Raw genomic sequence first — 18,131 nt, 5'->3', positions numbered from 1 at the left:
AGACTACAGTAACTCGGGTCCCCAGGTCCAGACTACAATAACCCGGGTCTCCTAGTCCAGACTACAATAACCCAGATCTCCTAGCCCAAACTACAATAACCCGGAACTCCTAGCCCAGAATAGAATAATCCGGGTGTCCAGGCCCAGACTACAATAACATGGGCCGCCTACCCAGATTACAATAACCCGAGCCTCCTAGCTGAGACTACAATAACCCGGGTCCCCTTGCCCAGAATAGAATAACCCGGGTGTCCAGGCCCAGACTACAAAACCCCGGGTATCCTAGACCAGACTACAATAGCCCAGGTCTCCAGGCCCAGACTACAATAACCCAGGTCTCCTAGCCCAGACTACAATAACCCGAGTCTCCTAGCCCAGACTACAGTAATCCAGGTCTCCAGGCCTAGACTACAATAACCTGGGTCTCTAGGCCCAGACTACAATAACCCGGATCCCTAGGCCCAGACTACAATAACCTGGGTCTCCTGGCCCAGACTACAATAAACCGGGTCTCCTGGCCCAGACTACAATAAACCGGGTCTCCTGGCCCAGACTACAATAACCCGGGTCTCCTGGCCCAGACTACAATAACCCGGGTCTCCAGGCCTAGACGACAATAACCCGGGTCTCTGGGCCCAGACTACAATAACCCGGGTCTCCAGGCCTAGACTAAAATAACCCGGGTCTCTGGGCCCAGACTACAATAACCCGGGTCTCCCAGCCGAGACTACAGTAACCCGGGTCTCCAGGCCTAGACTACAATAACCCGGGTCTCTGGGCCCAGACTACAATAACCCGGGTCTCTAGGCCCAGACTACAATAACCCGGGTATCCAGCCCAGACTACAATAACCCGAGTCTCCAGGCCCAGACTACAGTAAACTGGGTCTCCAAGCCCAGACTACAGTAACACGGGTCTCCAGGCCCAGACTACAATAACCCGAGTCTTCTAGCCCAGACTACAGTAAACTGGGTCTCCAAGCCCAGACTACAGTAACACGGGTCTCCAGGCCCAGACTACAATAACCCGGGTCTCCAGGCCCAGCCTACAATAACCCGGGTCTCCAGGCCCAGACTACAATAACCCGGGTATCCAGCCCAGACTACAATAACCCGGGACTCCAGGCCCAGACTACAATAACCCGAGTCTCCAGGCCCAGACTACAATAACCCGGGTCTCCAGGCCCAGACTACAATAACCCGGGTCTCCAGGCCCAGACTACAATAACCCGGGTCTCCAGGCCCAGACTACAATAACCCGGGTCTCCAGGCCCAGACTACAATAACCCGGGTATCCAGCCCAGACTACAATAACCCGGGTATCCAGCCCAGACTACAATAACCCGGGTCTCCTAGCCCAGACTACAATAATCCGAGTCTCCAGGCCCAGACTACAATAATCCGAGGCTCCAGGCCCAGACTACAATAATGCGGGTCTCTAGGCCCAGACTACATTAAACCGGGTCTCCTGGCCCAGACTACGATAACCCGAGTCTCTTAGCCCAGACAACAATAGCCCAGGTCTCCAGGCCCAGACTACAATAACCCGGGTTTCCTAGCCCAGACTACAATAACCCGAGTCTTCAAGCCCAGACTACAGTAAAACAGGTCTCCTGGTCCAGACTGGAATAACCCTGGTCTCCAGACCCAGAGTATAATAACCCGGGTCTCCTGGCCGAGACTACAATAACACGGGACTCCTAGCCCAGACTACAATAACCCAGGTCTCCTCGCCCAGACTACATTATCCCGGGTCTCCTAAACTAGACTTCAATAACCCGGGTCTCCTAGCCCAGACTACAGTACCCCGGTTCTTCAGGCCTAGACTACAATAACCCAGGTGGCCCGGCCTGGACTACAATAACCCGGGTCTCCAGGCCCAGACTACAGTAACTCGGGACTCCCGGCCCAGACTACAGTAACCCGGGTCTCCTAGCCCAGACTACAATAATCCGAGTCTCCAGGCCCAGACTACGATAACCCGGGTCTCTTAGCCAAGACAACAATAACCCGGGTCTCCAGGCCCAGACTTCAATAACCCGAGTCTCCAGGCTCAGACTACGATAACCCGGGTCTCTTAGCCAAGACAACAATAACCCGGGTCTCCAGGCCCAGACTACAATAACCCGGGTTTCCTAGCCCAGACTACAATAACCCGAGTCTTCTAGCCCAGACTACCGTAAACCGTGTCTCCTGGTCCAGACTACGATAATCCTGGTCTCCTAGCCCAGACTACGTTAACCCGGGTCTCCTAATCTAGACTACAATAACCCGGTTTTCCTAGCTCAGACTACAATAACCCAGGTGGCCCGGCCTGGACTATAATAACTTGGGACTCCTAGCCCAGACTACAGTAACCCGGGTCTCTGGGCCCAGACTACAATAACCCGGGTCTCCCAGCCGAGACTACAGTAACCCGGGTCTCCAGGCCTAGACTACAATAACCCGGGTCTCTGGGCCCAGACTACAATAACCCGGGTCTCTAGGCCCAGACTACAATAACCCGGGTATCCAGCCCAGACTACAATAACCCGAGTCTCCAGGCCCAGACTACAGTAAACTGGGTCTCCAAGCCCAGACTACAGTAACACGGGTCTCCAGGCCCAGACTACAATAACCCGAGTCTTCTAGCCCAGACTACAGTAAACTGGGTCTCCAAGCCCAGACTACAGTAACACGGGTCTCCAGGCCCAGACTACAATAACCCGGGTCTCCAGGCCCAGCCTACAATAACCCGGGTCTCCAGGCCCAGACTACAATAACCCGGGTATCCAGCCCAGACTACAATAACCCGGGACTCCAGGCCCAGACTACAATAACCCGAGTCTCCAGGCCCAGACTACAATAACCCGGGTCTCCAGGCCCAGACTACAATAACCCGGGTCTCCAGGCCCAGACTACAATAACCCGGGTCTCCAGGCCCAGACTACAATAACCCGGGTCTCCAGGCCCAGACTACAATAACCCGGGTATCCAGCCCAGACTACAATAACCCGGGTATCCAGCCCAGACTACAATAACCCGGGTCTCCTAGCCCAGACTACAATAATCCGAGTCTCCAGGCCCAGACTACAATAATCCGAGGCTCCAGGCCCAGACTACAATAATGCGGGTCTCTAGGCCCAGACTACATTAAACCGGGTCTCCTGGCCCAGACTACGATAACCCGAGTCTCTTAGCCCAGACAACAATAGCCCAGGTCTCCAGGCCCAGACTACAATAACCCGGGTTTCCTAGCCCAGACTACAATAACCCGAGTCTTCAAGCCCAGACTACAGTAAAACAGGTCTCCTGGTCCAGACTGCAATAACCCTGGTCTCCAGACCCAGAGTATAATAACCCGGGTCTCCTGGCCGAGACTACAATAACACGGGACTCCTAGCCCAGACTACAATAACCCAGGTCTCCTCGCCCAGACTACATTATCCCGGGTCTCCTAAACTAGACTTCAATAACCCGGGTCTCCTAGCCCAGACTACAGTACCCCGGTTCTTCAGGCCTAGACTACAATAACCCAGGTGGCCCGGCCTGGACTACAATAACCCGGGTCTCCAGGCCCAGACTACAGTAACTCGGGACTCCCGGCCCAGACTACAGTAACCCGGGTCTCCTAGCCCAGACTACAATAATCCGAGTCTCCAGGCCCAGACTACGATAACCCGGGTCTCTTAGCCAAGACAACAATAACCCGGGTCTCCAGGCCCAGACTTCAATAACCCGAGTCTCCAGGCTCAGACTACGATAACCCGGGTCTCTTAGCCAAGACAACAATAACCCGGGTCTCCAGGCCCAGACTACAATAACCCGGGTTTCCTAGCCCAGACTACAATAACCCGAGTCTTCTAGCCCAGACTACCGTAAACCGTGTCTCCTGGTCCAGACTACGATAATCCTGGTCTCCTAGCCCAGACTACGTTAACCCGGGTCTCCTAATCTAGACTACAATAACCCGGTTTTCCTAGCTCAGACTACAATAACCCAGGTGGCCCGGCCTGGACTATAATAACTTGGGACTCCTAGCCCAGACTACAGTAACTCGGGTCCCCAGGTCCAGACTACAATAACCCGGGTCTCCTAGTCCAGAGTACAATAACCCAGATCTCCTAGCCCAAACTACAATAACCCGGAACTCCTAGCCCAGAATAGAATAATCCGGGTGTCCAGGCCCAGACTACAATAACATGGGCCGCCTACCCAGATTACAATAACCCGGGCCTCCTAGCTGAGACGACAATAACCCGGGTCCCCTTGCCCAGAATAGAATAACCCGGGTGTCCAGGCCCAGACTACAAAACCCCGGGTATCCTAGACCAGACTACAATAGCCCAGGTCTCCAGGCCCAGACTACAATAACCCAGGTCTCCTAGCCCAGACTACAATAACCCGAGTCTCCTAGCCCAGACTACAGTAATCCAGGTCTCCAGGCCTAGACTACAATAACCTGGGTCTCTAGGCCCAGACTACAATAACCCGGATCCCTAGGCCCAGACTACAATAACCTGGGTCTCCTGGCCCAGACTACAATAAACCGGGTCTCCTGGCCCAGACTACAATAAACCGGGTCTCCTGGCCCAGACTACAATAACCCGGGTCTCCTGGCCCAGACTACAATAACCCGGGTCTCCAGGCCTAGACGACAATAACCCGGGTCTCTGGGCCCAGACTACAATAACCCGGGTCTCCAGGCCTAGACTACAATAACCCGGGTCTCTGGGCCCAGACTACAATAACCCGAGTCTCCCAGCCGAGACTACAGTAACCCGGGTCTCCAGGCCTAGACTACAATAACCCGGGTCTCTGGGCCCAGACTACAATAACCCGGGTCTCTAGGCCCAGACTACAATAACCCGGGTTTCCTAGCCCAGACTACAATAACCCAGGTGGCCTGGCCTGGACTATAATAACCCGGGTCTCCTAGACCAGACTACAATAACACGGGTCTCCAGGCCCAGAGTACAATATCCTGGGTCTCCAGGCCTAGAAAACAGTAACCCAGGTGTCCTAGCCTAGACTACAGTAACCCGGGTCTCGTATCCCAGGCTACAATAACCCAGGTCTCCTAGCCCAGACTACAATAACCCGGGTCTCCAGGTTAAGACGACAGTAACCCAAGTCTTCTAGCCCAGACTACAGTAAACTGGGTCTCCAAGCCCAGACTACAGTAACACGGGTCTCCAGGCCCAGACTACAATAACCCGGGTCTCCAGGCCCAGACTACAATAACCCGGGTCTCCAGGCCCAGACTACAATAACCCGGGTATCCAGCCCAGACTGCAATAACCCGGGTATCCAGGCCCAGACTACAATTACCCGGGTCTCCTAGCCAGACTACAGTAACCCGAGTCTCCAGGCTCAGACTACAGTAACCCGGGTCTCCGAGCTCAGACTGCAATAACCCGGGTCTCCTGGCCCAGACTACAGTAACCCGGGTCTCCAGGCCCAGAGTACAATAACCCGGGTCTCCTAGCCCAGGCTACAGTAACCCGGGTCTCCTAGCACAGACTACAATAATCTGAGTCTCCAGGCCCAGACTACAATAACCCGGGTCTCCTAGCCCAGACTACCATAACCCGGGTCTCCTAGCCCAGACTACAATAACCCGGGTCTCCTAGCCCAGACTACAATAATCCGAGTCTCCAGGCCCAGACTACAATAATCCTGGTCTCCTAGCCCAGACTACAATAACCCGGGTCTCCTAGCCCAGAGTACAATAATCCGAGGCTCCAGGCCCAGACTACAATAACGCGGGTCTCTAGGCCCAGACAACAATAGCCCAGGTCTCCAGGCCCAGACTACAATAACCCGGGTTTCCTAGCCCAGACTACAATAACCCGAGTCTTCAAGCCCAGACTACAGTAAAACAGGTCTCCTGGTCCAGACTGCAATAACCCTGGTCTCCAGACCCAGAGTATAATAACCCGGGTCTCCTGGCCGAGACTACAATAACACGGGACTCCTAGCCCAGACTACAATAACCCAGGTCTCCTAGCCCAGACTACATTATCCCGGGTCTCCTAAACTAGACTACAATAACCCGGGTCTCCTAGCCCAGACTACAGTACCCCGGTTCTTCAGGCCTAGACTACAATAATGCAGGTGGCCCGGCCTGGACTACAATAACCCGGGTCTCCAGGCCCAGACTACAGTAACTCGGGACTCCCGGCCCAGACTACAGTAACCCGGGTCTCCTAGTCCAGACTACAATAACCCAGATCTCCTAGCCCAGACTAAAGTAACCAGGGTCTCTTAGCCCAGATTACAATACTCCAGTTCTCCAGGCCCAGACTACAATAACCCGGGTCTCCTAGCCCAGACTACAATAACCCAGGTCTCCTAGCCCAGACTACCTTAACCCGGGTCTCCTAATCTAGACTACAATAACCCGGGTCTCCTAGCCCAGACTACAGTAACCCGGGTCTTCAGGCCTAGACTACAGTAACCCGGATCTCCAGGCCTAGACTACAGTACCCCGGGTCTTTAGGTCCAGACTACAATAACACGGGTCTCCGAGCCCAGACTACAATAACACAGGTCTCCATGCTCAGACTACAATAACACGGGCCTCCTACCCAGACTACAATAACCCGGGATTCCTAGCCCAGACTACAATAACCCGGGTCTCCTAGACCAGACTACAATAACCGTGGCCTCCTAGCTCAGACTGCAATAACCCAAGCCTCTAGGCACTCACTACAATAACCCGGGTCTCTTAACTCAGAATACAATAACCCGGGTCACTTTGCCCAGGCTATAATAACCCGGGTCTCCTAGCCCAGTCTACATTATCACGGTTCTCCTACGCCAGACTACAGTAACCCGGGTCTCCAGGCCTAGACTACAATAACCTGGGTCTCTAGGCCCGGACTACAATAACCCGGGTCTCTAGGCCCAGACTACAATCACCCAGGTGGCCCAGCCTGGACTATAATAACCCGGGTCTCCTAGACCAGACTACAGTAACACGGGTCTCCAGGCCCAGACTACATTAACCCGGGTCTCCAAGCCCAGACTGCAGTAACCTGGGTCTCCAGGCCCAGACTACATTAACCCGGGTCTCCAAGCCCAGACTACAATAACCCGGGTCTCCTAGCCCAGACTACAATAACCCGGGTCTCCTAGCCCAGACTACAATAACCCGGGTCTCTTAACTCAGAATACAATAACCCGGGTCCCTTTGCCCAGGCTATAATAACCTGAGTCTCCTAGCCCAGTTTACATTATCCCGGTTCTCCTATGCTAGACTACGGCAACCCGGTTATCCTCCCCCAGACTACGGCAACCTGGGTCTCCTAGCCCAGATACAATAACGCGGGTCTCCCGGCCCAGACTACAGTAACCCGGGTCTCCAGGCCTAGACTACAATAACCTGGGTCTCTAGGCCCAGACTACAATAACCCAGGTGGCCCGGCCTGGACTATAATAACCCAGGTCTCCTAGACCAGACTACATTAACCCGGACTCCTAGCCCAGACTGCAGTAACCTGGGTCTCCAGGCTCAGATTACAATAAACTGGGTCTCCAGGCCCAGACTACAATAACCCGGGTCTCCTAGTCCAGACTACAGTAACCCGGGTCTCGTATCGCAGACTACAATAACCCGGGTCTCCAGGCTCAGACTACAGTAACCCAGGTCTCGTATCCCAGACTAAAATTACCCGGGACTCCAGGCCCAGACTACAGTAACCCGTGTCTCCAGACCCAGACTACAATAACCCGGGTCTCCTAGCCAGACTATAATAACCCGAGTCTCCAGGCTCAGACTACAGTAACCTGGGTCTCCTAGCCCAGACTACAATAACCCAGGTCTCCTAACCCAGACTACAGTAAACTGGGTCTCCTGGCCCAGACTACAATAACCCGGGTCTCCTAGCCCAGACTACAACAACCCGGTTCTCCAGGCCTAGACTACATTAACCCGGGTCTCTAGGCCCAGACTATAATAACCTGGGTTTCCTAGCTCAGACTACGATAACCCAGGTGGCCCGGCCTGGACTACAATAACCTGGGTTTCCTAGCCCAGACTACATTAACCCGGGTCTCCAGGCCTAGACTACAATAACCCGGGTCTCCAGGCCCAGACTACAATAACCTGGGTCTCTAGGCCCAGACTACAATAACCCGCTTCTCCTAGCCCAGACTACAATACCCCGGGTCTCCTAACCCAGACTACATTAACCCGGGTCTCCAGGCCCAGACGACAATGACCCGGGTCTCCTAGCCCAGACTACAGTAACTCGGGCCTCTTCATCTGGAATGCAATGTGTTCTCCTAGTTCAGTAACTGTCATGTCCAAATTCAGGTTCCAGTGCATTTTACCTTCTTGCACTTTGCTGACTAGCCTGTATCCCTCTCCCCTTTCTTGAATAGTGGTATAACATTCGCAACCCTCCAGTCCTCCGGCACTACTGTATCCAGTGAGGATTGAAAGATTGTGACCAGTGCCTCTGCTATTTCTACCATTCCTTCTTTCAGCAATTTAGGATGCATCCCATCTGGACCAGGTGACTTAGCAACTTTCAGCAATACAAATCTTTTTAATCCATCTCTCTATTACTACCCTGTCCATAACTTCCCTCTCCTCTTGTAGTGTAACCTTCACCTCATCTGCTTCCTTTGTGAAGACAGATGCAAAATACTCATTTAATAGGAACATAGGAACACAGCAACAGGAGTAGGCCATTCAGCCCCTCGAGCCTGTTTCGCCATTCAATAAGATCATGGCTGATCTGCGACCTAACTCCATATATCTGCCTTTGACCCATATCCCTTAATACCTTTGGTTAACAAAAAGCTATCAATCTTCAATTTAAAATTAACAGTTGATCTAGCCACAATTGCCGTTTGCGGAAGAGAGTTCCAAACTTCTACCACCCGTTGTGTGTAGAAATGTTTCCTAATTTCACTCCTGAAAGGTCTGGCTCTAATTCTTAAACTATGCCCCTAGTCTTAGAATTCCCAACCAGTGGAAATAGCTTCTCTCTATCTACCCTATCTGTTCCCCTTAATATCCTGAAAACTTAGATCAGATCACCCCTTAACCTTATAAATTCTAGGGAATACAACCCTAATTTGTGTAATCTCTCCTCGTAACTTAACCCTTGAAGTCCGTATCATTCTGGTAAACCTATGCTGCACTCCCCCCAAGGCCAATATATCCTTCCTAAGGTGTGGTGCCCAGAACTGCTCACAGTACTCCAGGTGTGGTCTAACCAGGGCTTTGTACAGCTGTAGCATAACTTCTACCCCCTTGTATTCCAGTCCTCTAGATATAAAAGCCAACATTCCATTAGCCTTTTTGATTATTTTCTTTACCTGTTCATGACATTTTAATGATCTATGTACCGGAACCCCCATCCACTGTTTTTAGCCTTTCACCATTTAAGAAGTACCCTGTTCTATCCTTTTTAGGTACAAAGTGGATAACGTCGCATTTGCCTACATTGAAATCCATTTGCCACAGTTTTACCCATTCACTTAATCTATCGATATCCCTTTGTAATTTTATGCTTTCATCTATACTGCCTACAATGCCACCTATCTTTGTGTCATCGGCAAATTTGGATATATGACTAACTATGCCGTCATCTAAGTCATTAATAAATACTGTGAATAGTTGAGGCCCCAACACAGATCCCTGCAGGAGACCACCAGTCATATCCTGCCAATTTGAGTACCAACCCATTATCCCTTCTCTCTGTCTCCTGCCACTCAGCCAATTTCCTAACCAGGTCAATAATTTGCCCTCAACTCCGTGGGCTTCTACCTTAGATAACAGTCTCATATGTGGGACTTTATCAAATGCCTTCTGGAAGTCTATATAAATAATATCCATAGACATTCCCCTGTCCACTACTTTAGTCAGCTCTTCAAAAAATTCAATCAGGTTTGTCAGGTATGACCTATCTTTCACAAATCCATGCTGGCTCTCTCTGATCAACTGAAAATTTTCAAGGTGTTCAGTCACCCTATCCTTAATTATAGACTCTAGCAATTTCCCGACAACAGATGTTAGGCTAACTGGTCTATAATTCCCTGGTTTCCCTCTCTCGCCATTCTTAAATAACGGAGTGACATACGCAATTTTCCAATCTAAAGGAACAGTTCCTGAATCTAGAGAACTTTGGAAGATTATAGTTAGGGCATCTGCAATGTGATCACCTACTTCCTTTAAAACCCTGGGGTGGAAACCATCTGGTCCTGGGGACTTGTCACTCTTTCGTGCCATTATTTTCTTTATTACTGTTATTTTACCTACGTTAATTTAATTGAGTCCCTGTCCCTGATTCAATATTAGTTTCCTTGGGATTTCTGACACTACAGATGCATTCGCACCCATACGACCAGATTTAGGAACAGCTTCTTTCCCAGGGCTGTCATCCTACTGAACTCCACAAATAAACTCTAAAGCCTGCACATCTGCCAATGCACTTTATTATGGTTATGTTTATGTTAATGTATTACAAGCCAAATGTATGTTGAATGTTTAAATGTCTTAATCTAAATGTACACTCTCGGGAGCCGCAAGCCTACATTTCGTTGTACTGCACTTGTGCACTAACAATGACAATAAAAGTTGATTTGATTTGATTACTGACGCAAAGTAATTATTCAACATGTCCGCCATTTCCTTATCATTAACAATATTACCACTTTCAGTTTTTAAGGGGCCAACATTGCTCCTGACCACCCTCTTTTTCCTAATGTAACTATAAAAATTCTTCGGATTGATTTTGATATCCCTTGCAAGTTTCTTTTCAAGCTCCATTTTTGTAGCTCTTACTATCTGTTTTGTCACCCTTTACTGTTCTTTGTATCTTTCCCATTTGCCAGGATCAGTGCTATGTTTTGTATTGTATGCCCTGTCCTTTAGTTTGATGCTGTCCTTTACCTCTTTAGTTGTCCATGGATGTTTTTTTGGCAAGTAGAGCTCTTGCCCCTCAGGGGTATAAACTGGTTCTGTATCACCTTAAATTATTTTTTAAACATCACCCACGGATCTTTTGTCCTTTTATCCATTAACAGATTTGCTCCGTTTATTTTGGACAGTCTCTGCCTAATCCCATTAAAGTCAGCCTTATCTAAATCTAGAATCTTAGTCGCTGTTTTGCGTTTCTCCCTTTCAAATGCTATTTTGAACTCGATCATGTTATGATCGCTATTGGATAAATGTTCACGCAGAGTTAGGCTGGTAACTAAATTTGGCTCATTACTCATTACTAAATCTAATATAGCTTGCCCCCTTGTTGCCTCTAGGACATATTGTTGTAGAAAACTATGCCGGACACATTCAAGAAATTGACTACCTTTCTGACAGGTGCTAGTCTGCTTATCCCAATCGATATGAAAGTTAAAATCTCCCATTAAAACCACTCTGCCTTTGCTACACGCTTGTCTAATCTCTGTATTTATACAATCTAATACTTCAGAGCTGCTACCAAGGGGCCTATACACAACTCCAACTACAGTCTTAGATCCTTTCCTATTTCTTAATTCAACCCATAAGGTCTCCACTGGCTGTTTACCTCTCTTTAAATACTCTCTTATCATTGAAGTGATTTCATCCCTAATCACTAAGGTGACTCCTCCCCCTCTGCCATTTTCCCTATCTTTCCTGTAGACCTTATAACCTGGTACATTTAGTTCTGTCTCAGTAATGGCTACCAAATCATACCCTCCAATTTGAATTCGTGCCTGCAGTTCATTCAATTTATTCCTTATACACCGTGCGTTTGTATAAAGAACGCTTATTTGGGCCACACACCCTAGCCTGTCCTTCAATTCTGATGCTTTATTCACATGTTTCTTATTTCTCTCTCCTGGTTAATCGCCTTACATCTTTTAGTTTTCCCTTTACCTGTAGTGCCTAAAGCACAATTTCTGACTGTTACTCTACTCTCTTCCCTTTCGTTTGTTTTTGAACTACTATTTGTACTATTTGTATGTAATTTCCCCCTGAGCCTTCCCCCCCCCCGCGCCCCCCCCCCATTTACTAGTTTAAAGTCCTTGTGACCACCCTATTTTTCCTTTCCGCTAGGACCCTGATCCCAGACCGGTTCAGGTGGAGCCCGTCCCAACGGTACAGTTCCTTCCTGTCCCAATACGGTGCCAGTGCCCCATGAAATGGAACCCCTCTTTCCCACACTACTCCTATAGCCATGTGTTCACTTCTCTAATCAGCTTATCTCTATGCCAATTTGCACGGGGCTCAGGTAATAATCCAGAGATTATAACCCTTGAGGTCCTGTTCTTTAATTTAGCTCCTAGTTCCTGGTACTCCCCAAACAGGACCTCTTGCCTACTCTTCCCTATGGTGTTGGTCCCAATATGGACCACAATGACTGGATCCTCCCCCTCCCTCTCCAGTATCCTTTCAAGTTGGTTCGAGATGTCCCTTATCCTGGCACCAGGTAGGCAACATACCATGTGGGACTCTCGATCTTGCTTACAAAGGATGCTATCTGTCCCCCGAATTATAGAATCCCCTACCACTACCACATTACACTTCCTCTCCTCCTCCCCTGCCCCCCCTCCCCCGCTCTTAGGACAGCCTCCTGCTCCAAGGTGCCATGGTCTGCATTTTGGCTGTCCTTCCGACAGTCTTTATCCTTATCCTCACAGGTAGCCAGTACATTGTACCTGTTGGATAGGATCAGCTTCTGTGGATCCTCGTTCCCTTTCTTACCTGGGTTCCCTTTACTCTGCGCACTATCAGTCACACCAAATCCATTCTGATCCTGCACCTCTCTACGAGGTGTGACCAATGTCTGGAGCTGTCCAGATACTCCTCCCCCTCCCTTATGTGTCAGAGGTCTAGAAATTGGGTAGCGCCAACTTTTTTAAAGTAGCGCCAGGCGCTAATGATTCTCTCCTGACAGGAATTCAGCTTTAGCGCTCCAAGAGGAAAGTGGAGTGCTAAATTAACCAATAACCACTTCTCCTAGGGTGCTAAAGTCCGGGAGCGGGGCGGTAGTGGCAGAGTGCTGAACAATTTGGAGTGCATCGCTAACGGCATCAGCGGCTGCTTCCCTCGCTTAAAGGGAAGGGCCAGTGATGCTTCACAACCCACTTGTCGGCAGGTCTGCGTTGCAAGGCGACCTGCGCGACTGCCATTACAGCCCCAAACACTGCAAAGTGGAGGGCTGGACATCTTGTAGCAATGGAGCGACCAAAAACTTTCAGCAGGAACCAGGCTGGTGGAAATATTAAAGGTTGACCTACCTGAAAACCCTTCCCTTTAAATAGAGCTCCCCAAGTGGCCAGCCGAGTTGACAACGCCTCCTCTTCCTGCCGCTGTTCATGGCCGGCGATACAGCAGGGGGCAGAAGCCAATTTCACATCCGGGATGGTAACAGGGTGCTGCGCACTTGATGACGTCATGATCTGCAAGGCACTCGAGACCCAGGCAGTAAGAGGTAGCGCGAGCACTAACCCCCCCAGGCGCTAACGGGAGGCACTAACCAACTGAATTTCTCCCCCGTAGTGTCTCCAACTTGCCCTCCAGCTCAATGGCTCTGAGCCGGAGAGATTCGAGATGAAGACATCTACTGCAGATGTGTTCGCTCGGGATAGTCTCACTGTTCACAAACTCCCACACACTGCAGATCAGACACACAACCTGCCCTGCCATGTCTTGGTCTAATCTTATTTTATTTATTTAATTAGGTAAAGTATTTATTCAATGACTATTTATAGTTATATTAATTATGTCCTTTAGCTATGTCCTCTGCCTCTACAGGAAGATTTCCCTTTGGGTCCTTAATAGGCTCAACTTTTTCCCTAGCAAACCTCTATTTATATGTTTATAAAATGTTTTATGGTTCAATTTAATGTTGCCTGCTAGTCTTTCTTGTAATCTCTCTTTGCTTTCCATATTAACTTTTTCAATTCCCTGAACTTTCCTTAATTGTGCTGGTTATTAACTGAGTCTTTTTCCTGACATTTGTCATAAGCCTCCTTTTTCTGTTTAATATTTCCTTTGTTATCCAGAACGCATTAGCTTTGGATGCTCTACCTTCAAAGGAATATGCCTAGTTTGTACCTGAACTATCTCTTCCCTGAAGGCCTTCCATTGCTCCATTGCTGCTTTACCCTGCAATTGCCTTTCCAATCTACCTGTGCTAGGTCTCTTCTTAAATCACTGAAATGAGCTCTTCCCCAGTTGTTGAGCATTTTTACCTTCGATATTTTCTGGTCTCTTTCCATAATTGTTCTAAACCGAATTATGTGGTGGTCACTGTTACTTGGCGATCTCCTGCTGTAACACACTCCACTTGCCCTACTTCATTTCCCAGAACCAGATCCAACACTGCTTCCTTCCTTGTTGGACTGGAAACATATTGATCGAGAAAGTTCTCCTGTACACATATCAGAAATTCCTCTTCTTCTCTACCCTTAGCACTATGGGCGCGAAAGTCGGTTACGCCCTGTTTGGTAACCAAGGCGATGTCGGGGCGCGATCAGCAGCGCTCACGGAGGCTCTGCGGTGCGCTGCCATGTTTCAATGCCCCTCCCCTTTAGTTAAAGGGGAGGGGCGCTGTGCACTCTTCAAGGCCTCTGATGACCCACACTAGGCCACCAGGGTGGCGTGGTGCCGCGGGCACAGCCCAGCACCGAGACGCGGTGCCGGGCTGCACAATGGCGACCAGGACCACGCCCTGGCCCACCACGGAGGACCGACCTGGAGGTCGGCCAAAAAAAAATGGCGGCATGGGTTGCAGCCTCACCTCCCCTTTAAATACCGCCCCGCGAGTGGAGGTCAGCCCGGTTCGCGACCCGCGATGCTGGCGCTGACATTGCCCGTGGTAACCTTGCGGGTCGCAGCTGAATTTCAGCTGCGGGGCGGTAAGGGGCCATGGCGGGGCACTAAGGGGTCGGGGCGCACAGTGATGACGTCATCACCGGAGGTGCAGCGGCCCGAGGCAGGGGCGCGGCACTATCGGTAGCGCCTAAGCAACGCCATGCCTATTTTTTCAGGAGGGGCTTTTTTCCACCCCCCTCCCCGGCGATAAGCCCTTTGCGCCTGCCGTTAGCGCCGTCCAAAGACGTTAACGGCAGGCGCAAAGGAGCCAAATTTCTAGCTCTATGAGCATTGAAATTCAGGAGGCTTGAATGGTTTCCTGTGCATAATTGAAGTTCATGATACAGAATAGCCATGGGCCGGTTTTAACTCCCTCCGCCAGCTGGTGTAACTGTGGCGATAATGGCCTCAAAATGGCCTTGGTCACTTAGTGATTCGCTAATGCTGCCGCTCAGGCGGCCACCATCTCGGGCAGGGTCCTGAAGAGCAGGAGTGCACCTCCTGGGCCCACAAATAAAATCTAGGCCACTGCTGGCCTGCCTGAGGCCACCTTCTTCCCTCCACCCTCCACTCCAAGATCACCTCCCTCCCAGCCTCTGACCCCACCCTCCCAGAACTGGTGAGCTGCAGCGTGGCACCCATTTGGAAGGTAAATGAGACCCGGGCCTCAAAATTAACCTCATGCCGGCAAAAATGGGCGGGTGATGGGTGCACTCTGCCTGCTGTCCACCCTTTCTCCGCCGGCAGTTAAAATCGTCCCTCCTCGAGTCTTGTGGGACTTCCTCATCCGTGCTGTTTTACCCGCAGACTCGACTATTCCAACGCTCTCTTTGCCAGCATCCCATCTTCCACCCTCCGTAAACTTGAGCTCATCCAAAACTCTGCTGCCTGTATCCGAGCTCGCACCAAGTCCCGTTACCCATCACCCCTGTGCTCGCTGACCTACATTGGCTCTCGTTCTGCCAATGCTTTCAATTTAAAATTCTCATCCTTGTGTTCAAATCCCTCCATGGCCATCGCCCCTCCCTAACTCTGTAACCTCCTCCAGCCCTACATTCCTCTGAGATCTCTGCGCTCCTCCAATTCTGCGCATCCCCGATTTTAATCACTCCACCATTGGCGGCTGTGCCTTCAGCTGCCTGGGCCCTAAGCTTTGGATTTCCCTTCCTAAACCTCTCCACCTCTCTCACCTCCTTTAAGAAGCTCCTTTAAACCTACCTCTTTGACCAAGCTTTTGATTATCTGCTCTAATTTCTCCTTAGGTGGCTCGGTGTCAAATTTTGTCTGATAACGCTCCTGTGAAGCGCCTTGGGATGTTTTACTACGTTAAAGGCACTATATAAGTGCAAGTGGTTGTTGTTGATGAGATTTGTCAGCCCCGCAGAAGCATTTATACTCCAGGTTCTCTCGCTCTCCCACCCTGCTTTTCCTCACTGATCTGTTTGTTTCCCCGCAGGCGTATTCCCCTTCCTCTCCAGTACCATGGAAGCTCTGAACGACAGTGAGCAGATTCAGATCATCTTGGACAAAATCACTGATGCTTTGGTTCACTTTATCACCAGGGCAGGGCTCTCGCTGCAGCAGCAGTCTCGGAGGCTAGCCCAGCTCCTCCTCCTCCTCTCCCACATCAGGCACATGAGGTGAGCAGAGCCCCTTTCTCCACACCCAATACCCAGCCAATTGGCAGACTGTCACATTTCCCTAATAATCATACTGTCTCCATATTATAAGAAGGATATAGAGACACTGGAGAAGATGCAAAAAAAAGACTGACAAAGGTGATACCAGAACTGAGAGGTTGCAACTATCAGGAAAGACTGAACAGGCTGGGGCTCCTTTCTCTCGAAGAGAGAAGGCTGAGGGGTGACCTGATCTAGGTGTTTTAAATGATGAAGGGGTTTGATAGGGTAGGTGTAGAAAAGATGTTTCCACTTGTGTGGAGTCCAAAACTAGGGGCCATAGATATGATAGTCACTAATCAATTCAATAAGGAATTCAGGAGAAACTTATTTACCCAGAGAGTGGTGAGAATGTGGAACTCGTTACCACAGGGAGTAGTTGAGCCAAATAGCATGAATACATTTAGGGGGAAGCTAGATAAGTACATGAGGGAGAAAGGAATAGAAGGATATGTTGATAGGGTGATAGGGTGGGAGGAGGCTCCTGTGGAGCATAAACACTGGTTTAGGCCTGTGGGGCCGAATGGCCTGTTTCTGTGCTGTCAATTGTATGTAATTCTATGGTTATAATTTGAAGAGTCAGTACCACCATTAACACCCTCTTAAAAATTACAAAAGACTATCATTGACATGGTATCAGCTTTATATCATTTTTATAAAATTCAACTTCTGTCAAATTAGGGTACAAATTTCAGCCAACAGGGCCAGAACTACTGTATGATTCCAGCGGAGGTGGGAGGTCGCAGTCTGTGGTGGAACCTGGATTGCTGGGTTTCTGTCTCTCTTACACTCCCCACTGAATTATGCTCGGGAGAGGGAAATGGCTTCTTAAACTCAGCCAGATCACATCAAAGGATAACTCTAGGTGTGTTGGGGGAATGTCCCACAGTACCCTGGGAATTCTACTCGCTAAGCCCCTGATAGACTCAGCTGAACCTATACCTGCCCAAACCAAACGTAGGCTTCATTCTGAGCCATAAGAAGGCCCAATAAACGCAAGTTGATAAGGCTAGTTAAAAAAAACATATGGACCCTGGGCTTTATAAATAGAGGCATACAGTACTAAATGAAGGAAATTATGCTAAACCTTTATAAGTCACTGGTCAGGCTTCAGCTAGAGTATTGTGTCCAATTCTGGGCACCCCACTTTAAGAAGGTCTTGGAGAGGAGATTTATTAGAATGATACCAGGGACTTCATGTATGTGGACAGACTAGAGAAGCTGGGATTGTTCTCCTTAGAGCAGCAAAGGTTAAGGGGAGATTTAATAGATGTATTTAAAATTATGAAGGGTTTTGACAGAGTTGATAGGGAGAAACTGTTTCCGCTTGCAGGAGGGTTGGTAACCAGAGGACACAGATTTAAGATAATTGGCAAAAAGGAGAATTTTTTTTTACACATTGAGTTATTTTTTTTATTCATTCACGGGATGTGGACGTCGCTGGCAAGGCCAGCATTTATTGCCCATCCCTAATTACCCTTGAAAAGGTGGTGGTGAGCCATCTTCTATGAATCACTGCAGTCCGTGTGGTGAAGGTACTCCCACAGTGGCTTTGTTGTAGTGGTTTGGTACAACTGAGTGCTTTGCTAGGACATTTCAGAGGAGCAGTTAAGAGTCTGTGGCCTAGAAATTCAGTTGTTTGCGCCAGCTGCTAGC

General features: G+C 49.6%; 1 protein-coding gene across 1 annotated transcript in view; it reads left to right on the top strand.

Moving 5' to 3' along the window:
* esr1 (estrogen receptor 1) overlaps positions 1–18,131 on the top strand; it is a 576,183-nt gene that overhangs the window by 546,056 nt on the left and 11,996 nt on the right. Inside the window, exon 7 of the mRNA XM_085977844.1 lies at positions 16,253–16,436. Within this exon, the coding sequence (XP_085833970.1) occupies positions 16,253–16,436 (184 nt within the window). The remainder of the gene's footprint in view (positions 1–16,252; positions 16,437–18,131) is intronic.

Source organism: Somniosus microcephalus, chromosome 3, assembly GCF_052327205.1.
Source record: "Somniosus microcephalus isolate GS21.2 chromosome 3, FLI_Smic_1.0, whole genome shotgun sequence".
Lineage (NCBI taxonomy): Eukaryota > Metazoa > Chordata > Chondrichthyes > Squaliformes > Somniosidae > Somniosus > Somniosus microcephalus.
This window is presented reverse-complemented; position numbering and strand designations above follow the sequence as displayed.